Source organism: Teleopsis dalmanni, chromosome 1, assembly GCF_002237135.1.
Source record: "Teleopsis dalmanni isolate 2A chromosome 1, ASM223713v2, whole genome shotgun sequence".
NCBI lineage: Eukaryota > Metazoa > Arthropoda > Insecta > Diptera > Diopsidae > Teleopsis > Teleopsis dalmanni.
Genome location: NC_051846.1, coordinates 132926594 through 132944081, shown reverse-complemented (window position 1 = coordinate 132944081; position 17488 = coordinate 132926594). Strand labels below are relative to the sequence as shown.

At 33.6% G+C, this 17488-nt stretch overlaps 2 protein-coding genes across 2 annotated transcripts; both read right to left on the bottom strand.

The window, feature by feature from the left end:
- Positions 1-1003: 1003 nt before the first annotated feature.
- On the bottom strand, positions 1004-3775 carry LOC119666190. Its single transcript, XM_038075472.1, has 5 exons — positions 3296-3775; positions 2561-3253; positions 2154-2458; positions 1904-2071; positions 1004-1841 (listed from the first exon to the last, which is right to left on the bottom strand). Exons 1-5 carry the CDS (start codon positions 3773-3775, stop codon positions 1004-1006), a joined length of 2484 nt encoding a protein of 827 aa, XP_037931400.1.
- Positions 3776-15628: 11853 nt separating this feature from the next.
- On the bottom strand, positions 15629-17055 carry LOC119666189. Its single transcript, XM_038075471.1, has 2 exons — positions 17044-17055; positions 15629-16987 (listed from the first exon to the last, which is right to left on the bottom strand). Exons 1-2 carry the CDS (start codon positions 17053-17055, stop codon positions 15638-15640), a joined length of 1362 nt encoding a protein of 453 aa, XP_037931399.1. The 3' UTR covers positions 15629-15637.
- Between the last annotated feature and the right edge of the window lie 433 nt (positions 17056-17488).

The following is a 17488-nucleotide window of genomic DNA, read 5'->3' as shown; positions in this document are numbered from 1 at the left end:
GGTTAAAATTAAAAATCAAATCGTTAGGAGTGAATTTCGTTGTTGAATTGGTATTCGTATTTATAGTCCATTGAATCTTTGATAAATGTTGATCCCATTCCATGTTTTTGATTGTACTACATTTTAGAGTACTTAATATTGTTTTATTAATTCTCTCCACCTGGCCGTTGGCACGAGGAGTACGCACCGCTGTTTTAATATGTTGAACTCCGTGCTGTTTTACGAACTTTTCAAATTCTTTTGATGTGAACGACGTGCCTCTATCCGATATAATGCGCTGTGGTTGACCAAATACTGAAAACATCTGTTTCAATGCCTTTATAACGGGTGTTGTTTTTGTATTTCGCACTGCTGTCAAAAACGTATACTTAGAGAATGCGCAAGCAATTACCAAGATATGGCAATTTCTTGCTTTGCTTTTTGGAAACGGTCCAACGTGATCAATATTAATTGTTCTGAATGGTATTGGTATGACATCTTCTACATGCAGTTCTCCTACAGGTTTTCCTCCTTTCACTTTGTTTATACAACATTCTGGGTATGATGCTATATAAGACTTTACGTTGTTTCTCATACGCGGAAACCAAAAATAACGTCGCATACGTTCTAAAGTTTTTTCTGTTCCGTAATGCCCTGCATCATAATGGTTGGATTTCAGCATACGCCACCGAACCGCCTGTGGAATAACAAGCTTGTTTCCATTTTCCGTTTTGCGATATAATCGACTCGCTAAGATAACATAATCTTCTTTCACCTGTGGCCAGTGTGTACAATCGTTCTTGCCTTGGAGTATTTCGCAAATTTCTTTTATTTTTGGATCTTGTTTTTGCATGGTGAACACCCAGTCTTCATCAATTGGAGTAATTTTTAACACGTTATCCGCAACTGTTAACTGCTTGTCTGGTGTTTGAAGCACTGCTTGTCTGCTCATACCATCTACGTGTGGCATAAGTTCACCTGCGCGATGAATGCACTCAAAATCGAACTCCTGTAGCTTTAACCATCAACGAGCTACACGTGGTATTAGTGCTGTTGACGCTTTAAGAGTAGCTACTGCGTTACAATCTGTTACCACTAAAAATTTTGCTCCTAGCAAGTATATTCGAAATCTTTCTAGCGCTTCTGTAATTGCCAGTACTTCAAGTTCGTGGCTTGAATAGCGATTTTCGGCATCACTGCACAAACGACTATAATAAAACGCTGGTCTTAAACTCTCTTGCTCTCGTTGAAATAGTACTGCAGCAATTCCTGTTGCACTTGCGTCTGTATGAACTTCATGATATTTTGTTGGATCATATAACGTCAATACAGGCTGTGATGTAATGGCTGCTTTCAAAAGTTTAAAAGCGTTGTTTTGCTCCTCTTCCCATATAAACTGATGATTTTTCTTGAGGAATTTACTTAACGGTTGAGCTATCAAACTGTATTGCTTAACAAATTTACGGAAAAATCCTGTAACACCTAAAAATCTGCGTACTTCAGTTTCGTTTCTCGGTTGTGGATATTCATCAATACATCGTGTTTTCTCTGTACCCGGCTGAATACCAGCATTGTTTATGACGTGTCCCAAAAACTTTACTTTTGTCTGCATAAAAGAACATTTCGACGGTCGTAACGTTAAGCCAGCTGAAGCCATTGCATTAAGAAATTCTTTTAATATGGTTAGTCCCTCGTCAACTGAAGTTGATGCAATGATTACTTCGTCCACGTAGCTAATGATCTTGTGCTGATTCTCAAGCCCTCTTATTATGTTTGAAACGACCTCTTGAAATACCATTGGTGCGTTGACTAAGCCAAATGGCATAACATTATATTCAAACAAACCATCGGGATCATAAAAGCTGTAAATAGTTTGCTGTAGTCACTCATCGGTATTTGATAATATCCCGACGTCATGTCTAACGTGGTAAAATATTTGTTCCCTGCCAATTTAGCTAATTGCTCTTCCACTATAGGCATTGGATATTGTTTCTTAACCGTCACTGCATTTAATGCACGATAATCAATACATAATCGATTTTCCCCGTTTGCCTTGGGTACTAATAACGCCGATGCTGCGTGTGGTGATGTACTGCGTTGAATTATGTTGTTTTTTTAAAAGATCATCGAGAATTGAGCGTAGCGTACTTCTTTGGGAAAAAGGCACTTGATACCGTTTGCCCAAAATCGGTTTCGTAAATGATGCTTCGATCTTCATTTCTGCCGTCTTACATCTGCCAATATTGGAAAGATCTTCGGCAAAACAACTTTCAAATTGTTTTAGTAAGGCACTCACCTGCTTGCGCTGTGTACCGTTGATATCAGCGCTTATATCAAAATGTTGTCGATTAACTGATACACCTACTTGTGTTTCAGTTTCAGTTTTTATCAGATTATTGTTATGGCTGATGACATCTCTACCTAGGAGAACTGGATACACGAGGAATTCGTCAGGAACCACTTGAATAGATGTAAACAGCTGTTTGCCCTCATACTCGACTTTTGTTAAAATACGTTCCCGTGATTCTACAACTGCACCACCAAATCATTGCAACCTCTTCACCGATAGTTGTCTACTTACATCTTTCGGAACAGAAGAATCTTTAATTAAAGTGTTATCGCTCCCAGTGTCTACAAATGCTAACACTTCAGAAGACCCAATTTTAATTTTTCTCAGAATTGGAGGGTACGCGTTTGTTTTTTCTTCGTAAACTTGTGATATTGATGAACCTTTTGTCTTGCAATTCTTTTCTTCATGGCCTATCTTTAAACACTTCGTGCAGCGTAATTTTCGTTGTGGAGCCGTACATTTGATTGCAATGTGCCCCATCTGATTGCAATTATAGCACTTGGGTCCCTTTGCTATTTCATTATTGTAGTTAATGTCTGCTGACTTTGCCGTTGGGAAATTAAAATGCTGTGGAACACTTTGGGCTGACTTCATATTTTGTATCGACTGAAGAAGTTCTGAGCATGAACGCACATTTATTGCTAACAATGCTCTTGTAGACTCCGGTTGATTTAGCCCATTTATTATATACGAATTTATAGATGGCTCGTCCATATTCGCTCTCCGTCCCATAGCTAACATGCTATAAAAATATTCGGTAAGCGTTTCGTTATATTTACGCTTGCGTCGCATCATCTCTCTGTGCGCATCTGCCGAATTTATTAAGCTTGAAAAATCCTGGCTTAACGCCCGTACAAACTCCTGCCAAGTTTCAAATACTGGTTGCGCATCCAGCCATTCCTTTGCTACTCCCTTCATTTTATGCTGAGCCGCAAACAAAATTGTTTCATCTTTTCAGCAATATACTCGTTGAAGCTGTTCGATTTTTGTTATAAATTGTTCAGATGTTATGCAACCTTTGATCGGATCAAACTCAGGCAGTACTCCTACAACATCTTTAACAATTGAGTTACCTTGTACTGTATCTGCCCTTGTGATTGCTGTTGATACTGGTGAACTTATTGCCTCCGTCCGCACACCCGTCACTGCTGCCTCAGCCAAACTTTCCTGTCGTTGCGTGACCTCCTCTGGCTGTTGCATAGTCATTGCGTGCACCGTTTGGGTTAAATTCATCACTATGTCTTTTAGCTCTTCAAACTGCTTTGCCATGCTTACGCTTTCTTCAGATTTATCTAGGTCGTAATCTTCAGTGTCGATTTCGTCACTTCCTAACACCTTTTCTAGTTCCGCAATTTTAGTTTGCTTACTACCCACTACTCGAATCCCATTTGCATTTACGATCACGTTAAGATCTTTTATGCGTAATTCCTTCAACTTCGTTAACATTGTTGCTTTGTTTAATTCAACACAACCGCTCCGTTTGACTGTTTGAACAAAACTACCACAACCCCTTTTAGTTTTTAGCAACTCTTCTATGTTGTTTACTTTTCTTCAAATATTAGCACCGTTAATTTCGTTAAATTATGCGTACGTGCATGTTATTTATTACGTTTTTTTCCTTAGAATCCTGACGCCGTTGATTCTCGTTAAAGCATGCGTACGTGCATGTTTTTTTCCCTACTACCGTTTAACCGTTTGTCGTCTGTCTGGCGACCACTTTCTGTCTACCGGCGAGTATGCACTTATTTGTTTTCTTGTTTTCACTTATACCGTATTTTCCAATTCGCTTTTGGATTTGTGTCCCACTTCCGATTTGTCAAAAATAAACACAGAGTTAGCGTAGTTTGATATATATTTGTATTTGTGTAGATTACAATACAACAAAAAGCATACAAGCAATAGCAATACTAGCGTGCACAACTTCACTAGCCGACGTTCGTAAACAGACTGCCTCACTTTATTTTTGACAATTCAAAGTTTTTCTAAAGCCACACTTTAGAAAAACTGTCTTATTGCCATATTCTTTTGAATGTAAAGATAAGTGTATTTTATTAGCAATTCTAAAGATTTGTACAAAAGTTTCATGCCCTTAGCGAAAACCAAATTGATTTGGTTTTGCCCTTAAGTTTTCTATCGGTGAGGAAATCAGGATTTTTTTTAGAAGTTTTTTGAAAATTTTCGAGATTTGTGGCAGTAGACTAATTGGTCGATATAATGTAGCAATTAAAGATTCTTTTCCATCAGAAAATACGCAAGAGGCAAAATGCTGTTCAAAATGATGAGAATGAAGACAATTACTGTGTCTGGCAAGTTTTTAATCATTTTCCCATTTATTTGGTCTTGCCCTGATGTTTTTTTTGGAATAATATTAGTATAACTTCTTGAAATTCCGAAAGCTCTATAATTGGAGGATTTTTTATTTCAGCTGAGATAGATATGTTAGGCTGGAAGTCATTGATTTGGAGATTTGACTGAAAAAAATTCTGCAGGTGTAGTGGCAGAGTAGTTATTTTTTCTTCGTTACGATCTTGCCTTTGAATTGGAACTTAACATTTCTTTACAGCTTTCCATAACGAATAATTGTGTTCTTTTTGTGAAACAGGGCTTTCTAGATATTTTTGTATTAAACTGTTTGTATTGAATGATATCTTTGCAAACCTTATCTTGCATTACGCCTAGCAGAAATAAGCTCATTCAAGGCCGATGGAAAATTTGTTTTTTTCGCATTATTATGTTATGTGAAATGATCAAAATCTAGGAGAGCAATATACGACTGATAACACTAGTTTCATTTGGGCAATAAGTATGCAGATAATAATAGCTTGAATATGTTTTTCGGAAACTTGCTCTAGTTCATAATGTCGCATTGTGCTAAGTGTGTCTCTGAAATTACCATAAAATCGATATTGTTTAAATATAAGTGACGACTGATCTCTAGAATATTGTAGCTTAAACCATTACCGTTCCAGTGGTAGATTTTTAATGCGTTCAGTATGCTCTTAGTAGTCTGGATAAAACTGATTAATATTGAACCATACTTTGCATCCATTTCATAAACTTTTCCATCCTTTGCATAAAAAAAGAAAATATAGGCTACATTGGAGCTGATTATGTGTTATTGTTTTTGTTTCTCTGATCTGGAAATTCCCTCAGGATATTAGTATACGATGTTTGAGGAAGGTCATTTGGGACAGTATAGTTATTATTATTAAAGTGAGAGAATTGCTCAGGTGAGAGATTTATGTCAAGGATAGGACTTTGCATATGTTTGGCTACGTTTATTTTTTCGCTTCAGGGCAAGAAAGACAGGGCCGGCGCGATATTTGACTGTGTGATGTTCTTTGCAGTTTGAGCAAATCTTGGCCTCTTCAACTTGTTTGCTTTTTGAACAACTTTCCGTGGAGTACAAATCTGAACAAATGACACATACACTGTTGAGCTTGCAATAGGTCGTAGCGTGACCATACTTGTTACAATTTAGGCATTGTACTGGTTCTCTTCGCTCATGCTGCTCAACGCTAATTTTAATACTGTTAAGAATATATCGAATGAACTCCCCTTTTTTAAGCTTGCTTACATCATAATTCAACTCTACTTTATATAGGGGTTGTTCTTTATTTATGATATTATAAATACTTTTGATACAAAACTTTTTACCTCTGAATCTGATTGAATTTCCCTTATATCTAGACCTGGCGCACCTTTGATGGTGAGAGAATAAAATTGTTTTTTTTTTTTCTTTTTCCAAGGCAGATACTAGATTCGTAGATTGATCTTCAGTAGATAATTGTAATTTGGTTTCATGAATATTTCCTTTCTTTGAAGGAGCAACGTAAAAGCTGTCTTCTCCTAATATGACAGTTAAAATCTTAACCAATTCATTTGAAATATTTTCTCATAGAAAAATTTGTGGCGATTTGTACACTTTAATTTTGTTTCTAGTTACTTTATTTTCTTCATTATCGCGAATATAGCAAACATATTCTGTGAGTTTTGACTTTTAATAATTGTACGTGAATTTTCTTTTGCAGAAGATAGGGTTTGCTGGTTTGTTGGTTTACGTTTATTTAATGTTGAAAAGTATCGATCAGTGCCAATTTGTAGCAGCAGCAGTGTTTATAAATGGTGGTGTCTTACCTTTTTTACGATTAGAAACTATTTTCCAGTTGTTGTCAGCAGAGTTGGTGTTATTGTTGAGCATGATTTAACTTGATCTCTTATTTTGGAATAAATTGTTTTTCGTTGTGCAATTGTTGTGGCTGCAGTTGGAATTGTGAATTTGTTCTTCTGAAAATTTAACCTGAGCTGATTTAGGTAGTTTTTTTATTTGAAACACTCGAAATCATATTATTATTGTTGAGCATGTTTGGATTTGATCTCTTATTTTAGAAGAATTTGCCCTTCGTTGTGCAATTGCTGTAGCTGCAGTTGAAGTTATTGAATTTGTTCTAAAAATTTAACCTGTGCTGGTTTAGGTGCTTCTTTGTTTGAAACACCCGAAATCATATTGTTTGGTTTCGTTTGAAATTATGTCTTTTTGATTGTTTGGGAAAATGTTATTTAAATTTTCGTTTTTATTATTAATTAATTTAGTTCTATTTTCTACAGCAGTTTCACTAGCTGTTATTCTTATATTTCTTTTAGTTGTTTATTTATTTAAAGGTTTGTTTGTAGGTTTTAATAATGATAATATATGAATTAATGATAATATATAAATTTTTTTTTAAATTTTTGTAAATTCTTACTTTCGTGAAAAAACAAATGCTGTGTCTATCAGCTGCTTTGCATGTATTAGTAACAAAATAAAACACAATTTTTATTTTAATGTTTTTGTGAACTTTGGTTTTGTTAAGATTTGAAAATACTTTTTTCAATTAAATAAATAATGTGTTGGTGGTCAGAAAGAAACCTCGACTCTCCAATTAACAACATAATTGGAGATAAATTGACTGCAAAGAATAAGGTCAAGGACCTCTCTTCTAATAACATTAATAAAAGTGGGTTCAATATGCTGATGTTGTTACTACTCAAGTATTGTAATAGCAGCTACCCTATTCTATTTATGAAAGTACTATCCTATGATGCGCATTGGCGTCACAACCAATTCTAAATTATAAATTAATGGATTTGCAGTGACTTACCAAGTTTGTGACTACTTCAGTTGGTGCTTCATGTGCATCGCCTGAGAAATAGGCCATCACTATCACGATCTCTCGTATTCCACACTCCGTAGGGACCTCAATAATGGCTGACACCAAATGCCTCTGGATAAAATCTGGAATTGGAATACAGTTAACATTTTTGTTTACTAGTATAACCGTTGTAGATAACTTTATGTCACGTTTACATATCAACTTACTCGATTGATGTTTAGGGCCTCTTACATGCCCACCAAATGTCCATGGCTCCGAGATGAACGCTATAGCCAGTCATTTTATGGCGAAAGTCCTGCACAAAGTAGCCGATGCTCCCTTCGCATGGTACAGGTTCGCCTAGACATTCTTATACACCTTTATGGTGCTCATTTTTGTTGCGCTGTTTTAAAAGTGTCGCCGACTTTCTTCAAAAGTCGTGTTCTTAGTGGTCGCATGCAGTTTCTGTTGCATGGCGGCTCTAAAAGTGGTTGGAAGCTCATTTGGGTTCACTGTTGACATAGATATTAACTGCGGGACCACTTGCTCCAGAGTCACAACTGTGCGAAAAGTATCCCCGCACTAGGTGTGTCTTCAGAAACTCCGACTCCCCAGCCACTTTAACGCCTAGTTTGTCATTAGTTGCAATCGCAGCAGCAGTTTTATGGACCCATTCAGCCGTTTGGTCATTAGAGCACACCACCATGAACTCGTCCAAAGCTAACACAATAACGGTCTCAATGATGGCTTCCTGGGGCTGTGCAATTTGTCCCCGGTTTAGGGAACACTTAGCCAAGTCAAGAGGAACAAACCTTGGCTTGACTTGCTACTTGGCTAAAAGTAGGTTTCATTCATTCTCGATCTCTGAATAGAGGTACTTTATTTGGGGTCTTACCAGCTGGCGTGATTATGTCGTCAAATAAAGGGTTTTTAACTGGTGCTCGAAGTGGGAGTTTAGACACCATGTCTAGGGCCACATCCCTAAAGTGCCCTTGGCTCATATAAGTCTAAAATCTTCTTTTCTGCATTGGGTTCAGTTTTACAAAACCCCTGTGGTCATGTAAGCTGATCTCATTTATGTTGACACTGACAATGGTAGCCCCTGACTGTCCAGAACAGAGACTAACACCATCAATATCAAATAACTCGACATCAGATACATCAGTTTCTGTACTGCTAGCATCAGTACGTTGCGTCTTTGCAGATATACCTAACAGCACCATCTACATTCAGATCCTTGTCCTGTGACACAGCAGTCGACTGGACGTTATTTACTAACTGCCCAATAGTATGCGATAATAGTAGAATCATCCTCTTTTATAGGACAAATAACATAAACGAAAAACTTTCATACTTTCAAACAAAGTATGACAGATCAACAATATAATCTATGTGTGTAAATATGACGTCACTTAATAACAACACAAAAAGAGAGAAGAAAGCTTGGCGATACGACACAGAACATTTTTGTTAATAAAAACTATGAAAATATTAATTTTAATGAATCTAAAATATATATAACTACATAAACACAATTTTTTTTTTTTTATAAAAGGTTCATAGTAAATTGTTTAACCCTCCGATGGGCGCAAGGGTCTGGTCAGACCTTTTTTGATTTCAAACACAATTTAAATATATTTCTAATTTAGCTAGCGATTTGAAATTTTAGGTACCCTTCTACAATTTTATTGACTATAGATCTGCAAAAAATCGATAGAGCTTACAGAAGAATAATTATAAGCATGTTTTGGTGTACACATCACATACGGTACTCATAGGTCTGGCCAGATGCACATACAATTTGTATGAAAAATGGCGACATTTTTCACATTTTCCACATTTTGTTAGTATTTCTTTGCTAAAACAGTCATTTTAGACTATCGAAAAACGTATGTTGTTTATTAATAACAAAAAAAAATGATGAGAACCAAACAATAATTATCAAAATATATGCAAATATATTGGAGCCAAATATACTTGAAAACATTAAAATCTCAAATGAAAGATGTTTTGTTCAATTTAATAAATTAATAAATTAATTTAATTATTAATTAATTTAATATTTAAATAATTTTTTTAAATAATAATTTAATAAAATAATATAATTTATCAACAATTATATACTTAAAAAAAAAAATTAATTCGATTCGCTGTAGATGTGAAATGTCGTGAAAATTCGGCGAATTTTAATCATTTCAGAACTGTGCATTCTATGCCAATATTCTTACTAACTTCCTAAAAGCAGGTGTTTCCCACGATTTTACTACGAGCAAAATGCGGCGAATTCTTGATTATATCATAACGGTGCACTTTTGTGGATATATTTGTTAAATTTAAATGCAACGTGGGAATCGTTTTTGCAAACGGTATTTTGTTTACTTCAAAAATGTTTTTTGCTGTTGCCTGTAATGGAATGAATTTTATATAAAAGGAAGTCAAATTATAGTTTCGTTCTATTTGAAACGTAGTCTCAGCGGTGGTTCCAGCATACATTTTCGAAACAAGTTATTATTTTTTCAAAAACGAGTGATGAAATTGAATTATTTTACAATACACAAAATCTCAGTGATGAGTTCGACACCTCATTCTATAATCGCCTAGCAGCAGCTTCGGTCCACGATATGCAATTGGAGGGAGGTATAAAAGAGCATGGAAAAATAGATCAATGTCTCGATGATGAAGCAGATAATGACCGCGATTTTATAACAAATGAGGACGATGCATCTTATATTGAAAATTAATTAATTATCGAACCAAATGAACTATTTGATGGAGAAGATGACTATGAGGAAGTTCCTGAAACACAATAGTTTCTTCAAAAGTGAAGAATATTTTTATAATAAAGATGGAAAAAAATGGAATAAAAATGAATTGAATACTGGTGCCCATATACATCAACACAATGCTATGCGCTTCCGAGCAAATAAAGCAGACGTTGATTGCATGGATCAAATGATGTCTTATTTTGCTACCAAACGCCCAACGAGAAGATGGACTTTTCCTTTTTTCTGCAATATGATAGATGTTGTAGCATTGGCTGCATTTTACATCTGCAATGAGGTTGATGAAAATACAAAATTGGATGCCAGACGGAGTTTCCTAGTCACGCTATCAAATACCTTGGCTCTTCCAAATATTCAAAGACGAATGCAAAATACCCATATCACCAAACAGTTCAGCACACGTTCGGTCATGAAGACGTTACTGGCATTAGTGTGGCAGATACACTCGAGAAGAAGAAAAATTGCAACATTTGTTCAAAAGGTGAAAAATTATCAAGCAAAACACGTTTCTTTTGCATCAAATGTTTCAATCCAGTGTGTCAACAACTTTCTAAACTTGAATATATATATGTTTTAATTGTTGTAAAAATAATTAAATAAATTAGTTTTTATATAAATTTATCTATAAATTATATTAGTATATTAGTTTTTGTTAAATTTATATTATGTATTTTAATAAAATAATAAAATGTTACTGCATACAAATCTTATTTTTTTTATTTTCCCGCTATTTTTATCCGCAAAAGTGTATTAAATAAAAAATTACCAAAAATCCAAGCTAAAAATAATTTAAAATATATAAATACATCGTATATTTACGCATTAAAGTACTTAATATTTACGTACAAATGCATGAAAATGCATATGGGTCTGGCCAGAGTCATGAGTACCGTACGTAACTTTAAACACATGTGCCCATCGGAGATTTAATCCTGCACCTGCTGATTGAAGTGTAATACTTTTATACATGTGGGCAAAGTTGTCAACATCAGTTTTTGATTTGGTAACTACGTTTGATTTCTTTATTTTTTTATTTTATTTTCAAAGTTGAAATATAGCGCATTATTCCCAGATCTCAGTGTGATATAATTCAATTTCTCATATATGTTCGGTATCAATATTTGGTTAGAAAGTTTAGGAACACATATACCATAATACTTTTATATACCTTGTTATCCTTATTTCTATTAACATCTTGATTTTTGTTAATATTTTCGATAATATTTTCCACATTAGAAGAGGGATAATACGTACCTATCCTTAGACAACTATATACTATATAACTTTATTAATTAATTCGTTCGAAGTTTCTGAAATTTCGGAAGGAAATCAAAAGAGTTACATATTATAATAAAAAAAAACACTGTTTCAATTACAGTTTTAAATCAACTTGTATCGGTCGATTTTGACGTGCAGCAGGAATAGATTTTTAAACATTAAATCACAATGTTAAAGATATTTTCAAGGTTGTTAAATATTTTTTAGAATAAGGTACCCTCTTCTTCTGTTGTTCTTAGAAAATTGACAGCAAATAGCAAAATATTTAAAAATATAAGTTAATATTTTACACAACTTAACATAATATTTATGCTTACATAATAGCAAATATATACTTAATTAAAGATATTTTTCAAAATTCATTTTAAATTTTAAATTATTCAAAAAATTAGATTCAGCAAATTTTTAAATATGATAGATGATATACACTTTATGCAATTCCTAAAACTGTAGTTGCATTTTCTAATGCATACGAAGGTAACGAAATACTATTTAGGCTATTATGATTACTATTAATAACAAAATTAATATGTAATAAGACCAATTATTACATTTTTAACAATAACTACAAACTATAACAAGAATTCGCACAAATATAAGCGTTTTCAGTGGCTAACAAGTATGGCAGAAAACAGCAAGTTGCAGGCCTATACTGGCCGAAATGTACGCAAAACAACAACAGCATTTTCTCTATCTAGGCCACACACCGCGGCCAATAAAGAAAATAATGTTACCAACGCAATAAGTGAACTAATGTGAGCTTTCATTGGAAATTTCAACGAATATTGCAATCATATGTCAAAAATAATATGTAAAAAGTTCATAAATTTGATGTTTTATTTTGAAATTTCTAAAATTTTTACCATTCCTTTTAATTCTGCATTCGTTTTAGTTTTCAATTTATATTAATTATTTTTATATAAAGTGTATTATAATTTGCTTGCATTATGTGCACATTTGCAAGATTTGCTATTTGCCAAAACATAACACTTGACAGATTACAACCATGTCTCCCTTAGCAATTATAGGTAGTCGTTTTTCAAAATCGTGGTTCTTTTCTTAATTTTTATTTATACTTTATTATAAAGTATAATTATTTCAAATTTTACAATTTAAAAGAATATATATAAAAACAAAGAAAATATTTACAATGTATTTAAAAGAATCGAGATATGTTTCAGGAAATCTCAGTATAAGCTTGTTTGAATGTCTTCAGGAGGTCTTTCTTCAAGTTCTTGTACTTATGGTTTATTTAACCTTTATGTGCTCGGGATATTTTTCCTACGTTGCCGGTCGGAAGTCTACATGTGTAGCAAGCAAGTATGTTATGAAGAAATCTAGACCAAAAACACTTTTAGGCAGATTATTTTACTTTTATAGACAATTGTACATATTTATTATTATACAAAATTTGGGTAAAAAAGGTTTTAAGTAGCTTTTGAGGAACAACATTCACCCAAAGAATATGTGACTGTTTGTACGTCACACACTGGTTTTTATGCACCAACTGCAAATATTCGCGTAGTTTTCCTGGCTTTTCAGTTTGTTCCTCTCAAAATTTATTCAAGTATCGAATACGGTATTGATTCGAATACGAATACGGTATTGATTAGGTATAGTTTTGAACCAGACAGTATTATCTCTTGACACAAACGTATCAAGATGCTGCATAACGACCGATGTCTCTTTGACATTCATCACATAATCAAAATTTATTTCGAATAATATACCTTATTCTTGCTCATATTTCTGAATCACCTTCTTCACCAAGTATCATTTCATTCTCGGCGTCAGATTCTTTAGAATAGAAACCAATCGCAACACTTACAGCACCAACAAAAACATTGCTTGAGCTGGAACTTGTATAATGGTCAAGTGGTACATGATCATCAAACCATTCATCGCTAAAAACTAGTGCTCCTCTTCCTCCTCATCAATCTCGCTCAGTAATTTGTCAATATATTGTCGGCATTCTTTTTTTATAAGCCACTTCCAAAAAAGGAAAACCTGCAAACACACGTACTGTTTAACAACTCATATTGGCCGAGTTGAAGCACGTTCAATCATATTTTCCAATATTCTTATTTTATTTTACTGCTCTATGTTTCAAATAAATTATTTCATTACCAAATTAACCAATCGAAAGCGGATCGAAAGCATTACCTTGTAATCAGATTGAGCATAAGCAGAAAATTGATTACAGCAGTATGAACTGCGCTTCCTAATCCTCCTACTGTTGCGATCTAAACCATAAAATCATGCAAATAAGTACAAATACGCAGCACAAGTATGTACAAGTAAACAGAGAATAAAAATATTGAGTTACATAGGTATTTAATATGAATTTTCATATAAATTATATGGTGACTACAAATGTAGACTACCGGCCAGGAGGTGATCATTTTGAAAAGTTGGGTCTAGGGCTTAAATAAATTATTGTTTTGATGCTGTTAAGTTTAAAATTAACTTAAAATTGATTTTTAGGAAACTACTAAAAATCTCGCACCCTGTCGTTGTGCAAAATTCGTTTTTATAAGACTTTTTCGCACAAAATGCTACAAATGTAGACTACCGAGCACATAAAGGTTAAGATAATTCGGTTAGAGATATATTGGTTATAGAATGTAATTTATATACTATAAGGAATTACTCTAGATATAACCTGTTGTATCTTTGTAATTCAATGTAAGTATTCCTTCGTTTGTATCTGTTTTGCTTATTACAAGGAATTACTTCTGACACAGTCGATGTAATAACACCTATCGTGTCTTGATGATGTAATAACACCTATCGTGTCTTGATGATTCAATGTAAGTATTCTTTAGTTTGAGTATTTCTACTATAAAAAGTATTCCTTCGCTTAGATATTTCTTACTAGGGAACTAATTCTTTGTATTTAATAATTCGTTATATTGAATTATTTCCTAGCGATTTTTCCTTTGTGCACCAAGTGCTCAATTAAACTTGCTATTCTGAGGTGTATGTGTCTTAGAAATTATATTTCAAGTCGACTGCATAAGAAAACTGCGCATCTTAAATACCCAATCGAACTTTTATGTAGCGTGTGGTTTTTGTGATCTTTTGTTCATTTTTCCGTTTTGCATTTTTGCTGTCTCATCTGGCATGTGGTAGTCATTATGGATTCCTAATTTTATTTGCACTCTCTTTTTACTATTTTCGAATTTAATTTATTTTATAAATTCGGTTGATGGTGAAATAAATATTAAAAAGTATTTAAAAAAACAAAATAAATACAATTAATAAATAAATAAATAAAGTAAGCGTATTATTAATTTTTTTTAATTATATGTATTTCTATATATTATTTCTATGAAATTACAGATCACCTCGCCGAACTGAAAGAGCGAGCTGTGATTATTTTCACGCGAGGATGGTTTTATATATATAAAACCTATATTTACGAGTAATTTGTTTTTCGTGTGTTTAAGTGTAATAATCAATTGTAATGTGCATAAATAACAAAAAATTGTGTTCTGATGTTTTTTTAGTTCGTTGTAATGTTTGTAGTTCAGTTCTTGTAGTTTTTCGCCATACCCGCGAGCCACCGAAAGCACCTATTGTAAAACCTGAGTTACAGTTTAAGGATGTAAAGAACAAATTTTATTGTTAATCAAACAAAAAATTATTTTAAAAACATATCTTTCTCTGACAACTTTTTTCAGCATTTCTCATATTAACATGCAAGAGCAAAATTGATCTCTGAACGGATTTGATCGATATTGGACTTAAGTATAATCCACTAAATTTTTTGACTAAAAATATATAATATTCGTACGTTTTGATTCGTACACAATCAGAATAATTAGTTGATGATTTAAAAATTGATATTTTCAATATTTAAGCTTATATTGAAAAGATTTAACAGATACAACGCATTCATATGAAAAGATTACTTTTGCGTAGTAGATATACATTATTATGTACCAATTATCAAGATTATGAATAGATAAATGTTTAATTACAAAAACCAAAATTAAACACAGAATAAACCAGTATTATATAGTAATAGATTTATTTTGGATATATAAATTAAAATAACTTTGGGAATAACATAAATAATAAATTATTAACATTGTTCTTTCTTCGACGAATAGCTAATAATGATACAATGGATTATAGAAGCTGGTGGATTGGCGATAGCTAGTTTCTGGTGCTGTTGGACGAATGTATGAAGATTCAGGTTTATGTATGGATGAAACTGTTTTTGCTGAGTCTGTTGGTAAAGTATATTCATTTGTTGGTGCCTGGTAGTCGTACCCAGAAGATTGAGGTATTGCATAACTTAATATTTGCGGCCTATAACTACTTGAGATTAAATTGTAATCATTGCTACCTTTAAAAGTGAGGCCTACATATGCAGTTGGATTAAATAATGCTTTCGAATGTCCATTAAAACTTCTTCTTGAGTGTGTTGAACCAATGAAATTTGTGTTAAGCCCTTGTGGCTTACTTGATATGTAACTGAAATGACCAAGACCTTTATGACCCAATGCATATATTGGCGTTTCATCTTTTAATAAAGTGGTAGAGTAAAAGTTTGCACGGTCGTAATATTTGGATTTGGATGAAAGATCCGCGGGGGAATTTTGTGCATTATGAATAATGTTCGGCTTGTAACTGCCTATAGAGTGTTCGCCTCCAAAATTATTAGATATACCGGCAACTAAATTATTGGCAGAGTGAATAAATCCGGCTCCAATGTCATCTACATGACCAAATCTGGTAGAACTGTCGATACTGATTGAATTTTTATAGTTGCTGACAGGTTGTTGTGAGAAATGTCTTGCCAACTCACCATGTGTATGTAAACTATCATCAAACGAATAATGTCTGGTTATATCATTACCATGCGAATGATCGACACTACCAAAACCACCTTTGCCAGCATGGCTAGTGCCTACGTTATTGAGAATACTTCCCTGGACAGTATTCAGATTTTGTACTGGTATTACAAATGATTGAAATTTTTGTCCACTCTGACCGTGTTGATTACCTTGAGCTAAATTATGTCCATAACCACCGAAACTAGTATCAACCAATGCTGCTGTACCACCCATTAGTGAACCATGTGAGTCCGAACTACCATAATAATAACTACCTTCAACGTTTCCACTGACACCACCTGCTTCTCTTATATGTTCTACAATATATGTTTTAACATTTCCATCATAATGCCTCCCACCGACATCAGTAGTGATATCATTACCTTCCGCCCCAACTGAGTTACTATGCTGAGTACTGTATAGATCATATCCACCTACAGAGCTCGGAGGTAAGTATTTGTGTGAAGGCCCATGGTAATTATTTTTACTGGGAGCTGCTGCTTCACGTTTATTCTTTTGATCAACAGTTTTATTCTTCTGTACATTTTTATCAGTAGTTTTAATAACAGTTTTTGATGCAGTCCAAATTGGTGCGGGACATAAGGATATGCACAGTAAAATCTTTAATTCAAACAAATCATTATTTGAAATTTCGAAATGATGCCAAAATAACTTACAAATAGATTCATTTTATGTGACAATTTATTTTTATCCTTTTAAGCTGCTTCCACAGGTGCCCTAAACCAATGTCAAAACCTTTGTGTTGTTTAGTGGAATGCAAGCGCTTTTATATACACTTTACAAGAAAGGTTGTGATTATTTAGCATTGCTTCGTGGATTTAACGAAATATGCTTCAAACGCTTTTGCATACTTGCCGTCTTGTTTCTTTTACACACAAAGCTCACTTACAATCTCTCAATTCACTCAAATTTACGCTATGACAAATGTAAAATTCAAATCCCATAGCAATAATTTCATTCCATTTTCTTAATAATGCAAATCTTAAGCTTTACTAGTAGTTTCAGCTTAACGCTTATACATACTTTCTCACTGTCAGGTTTCCTTTTTGTGAAACTAAGTGTTTATGAGTAAATTATTTCCACTTACAGTGCCTTGTAAAA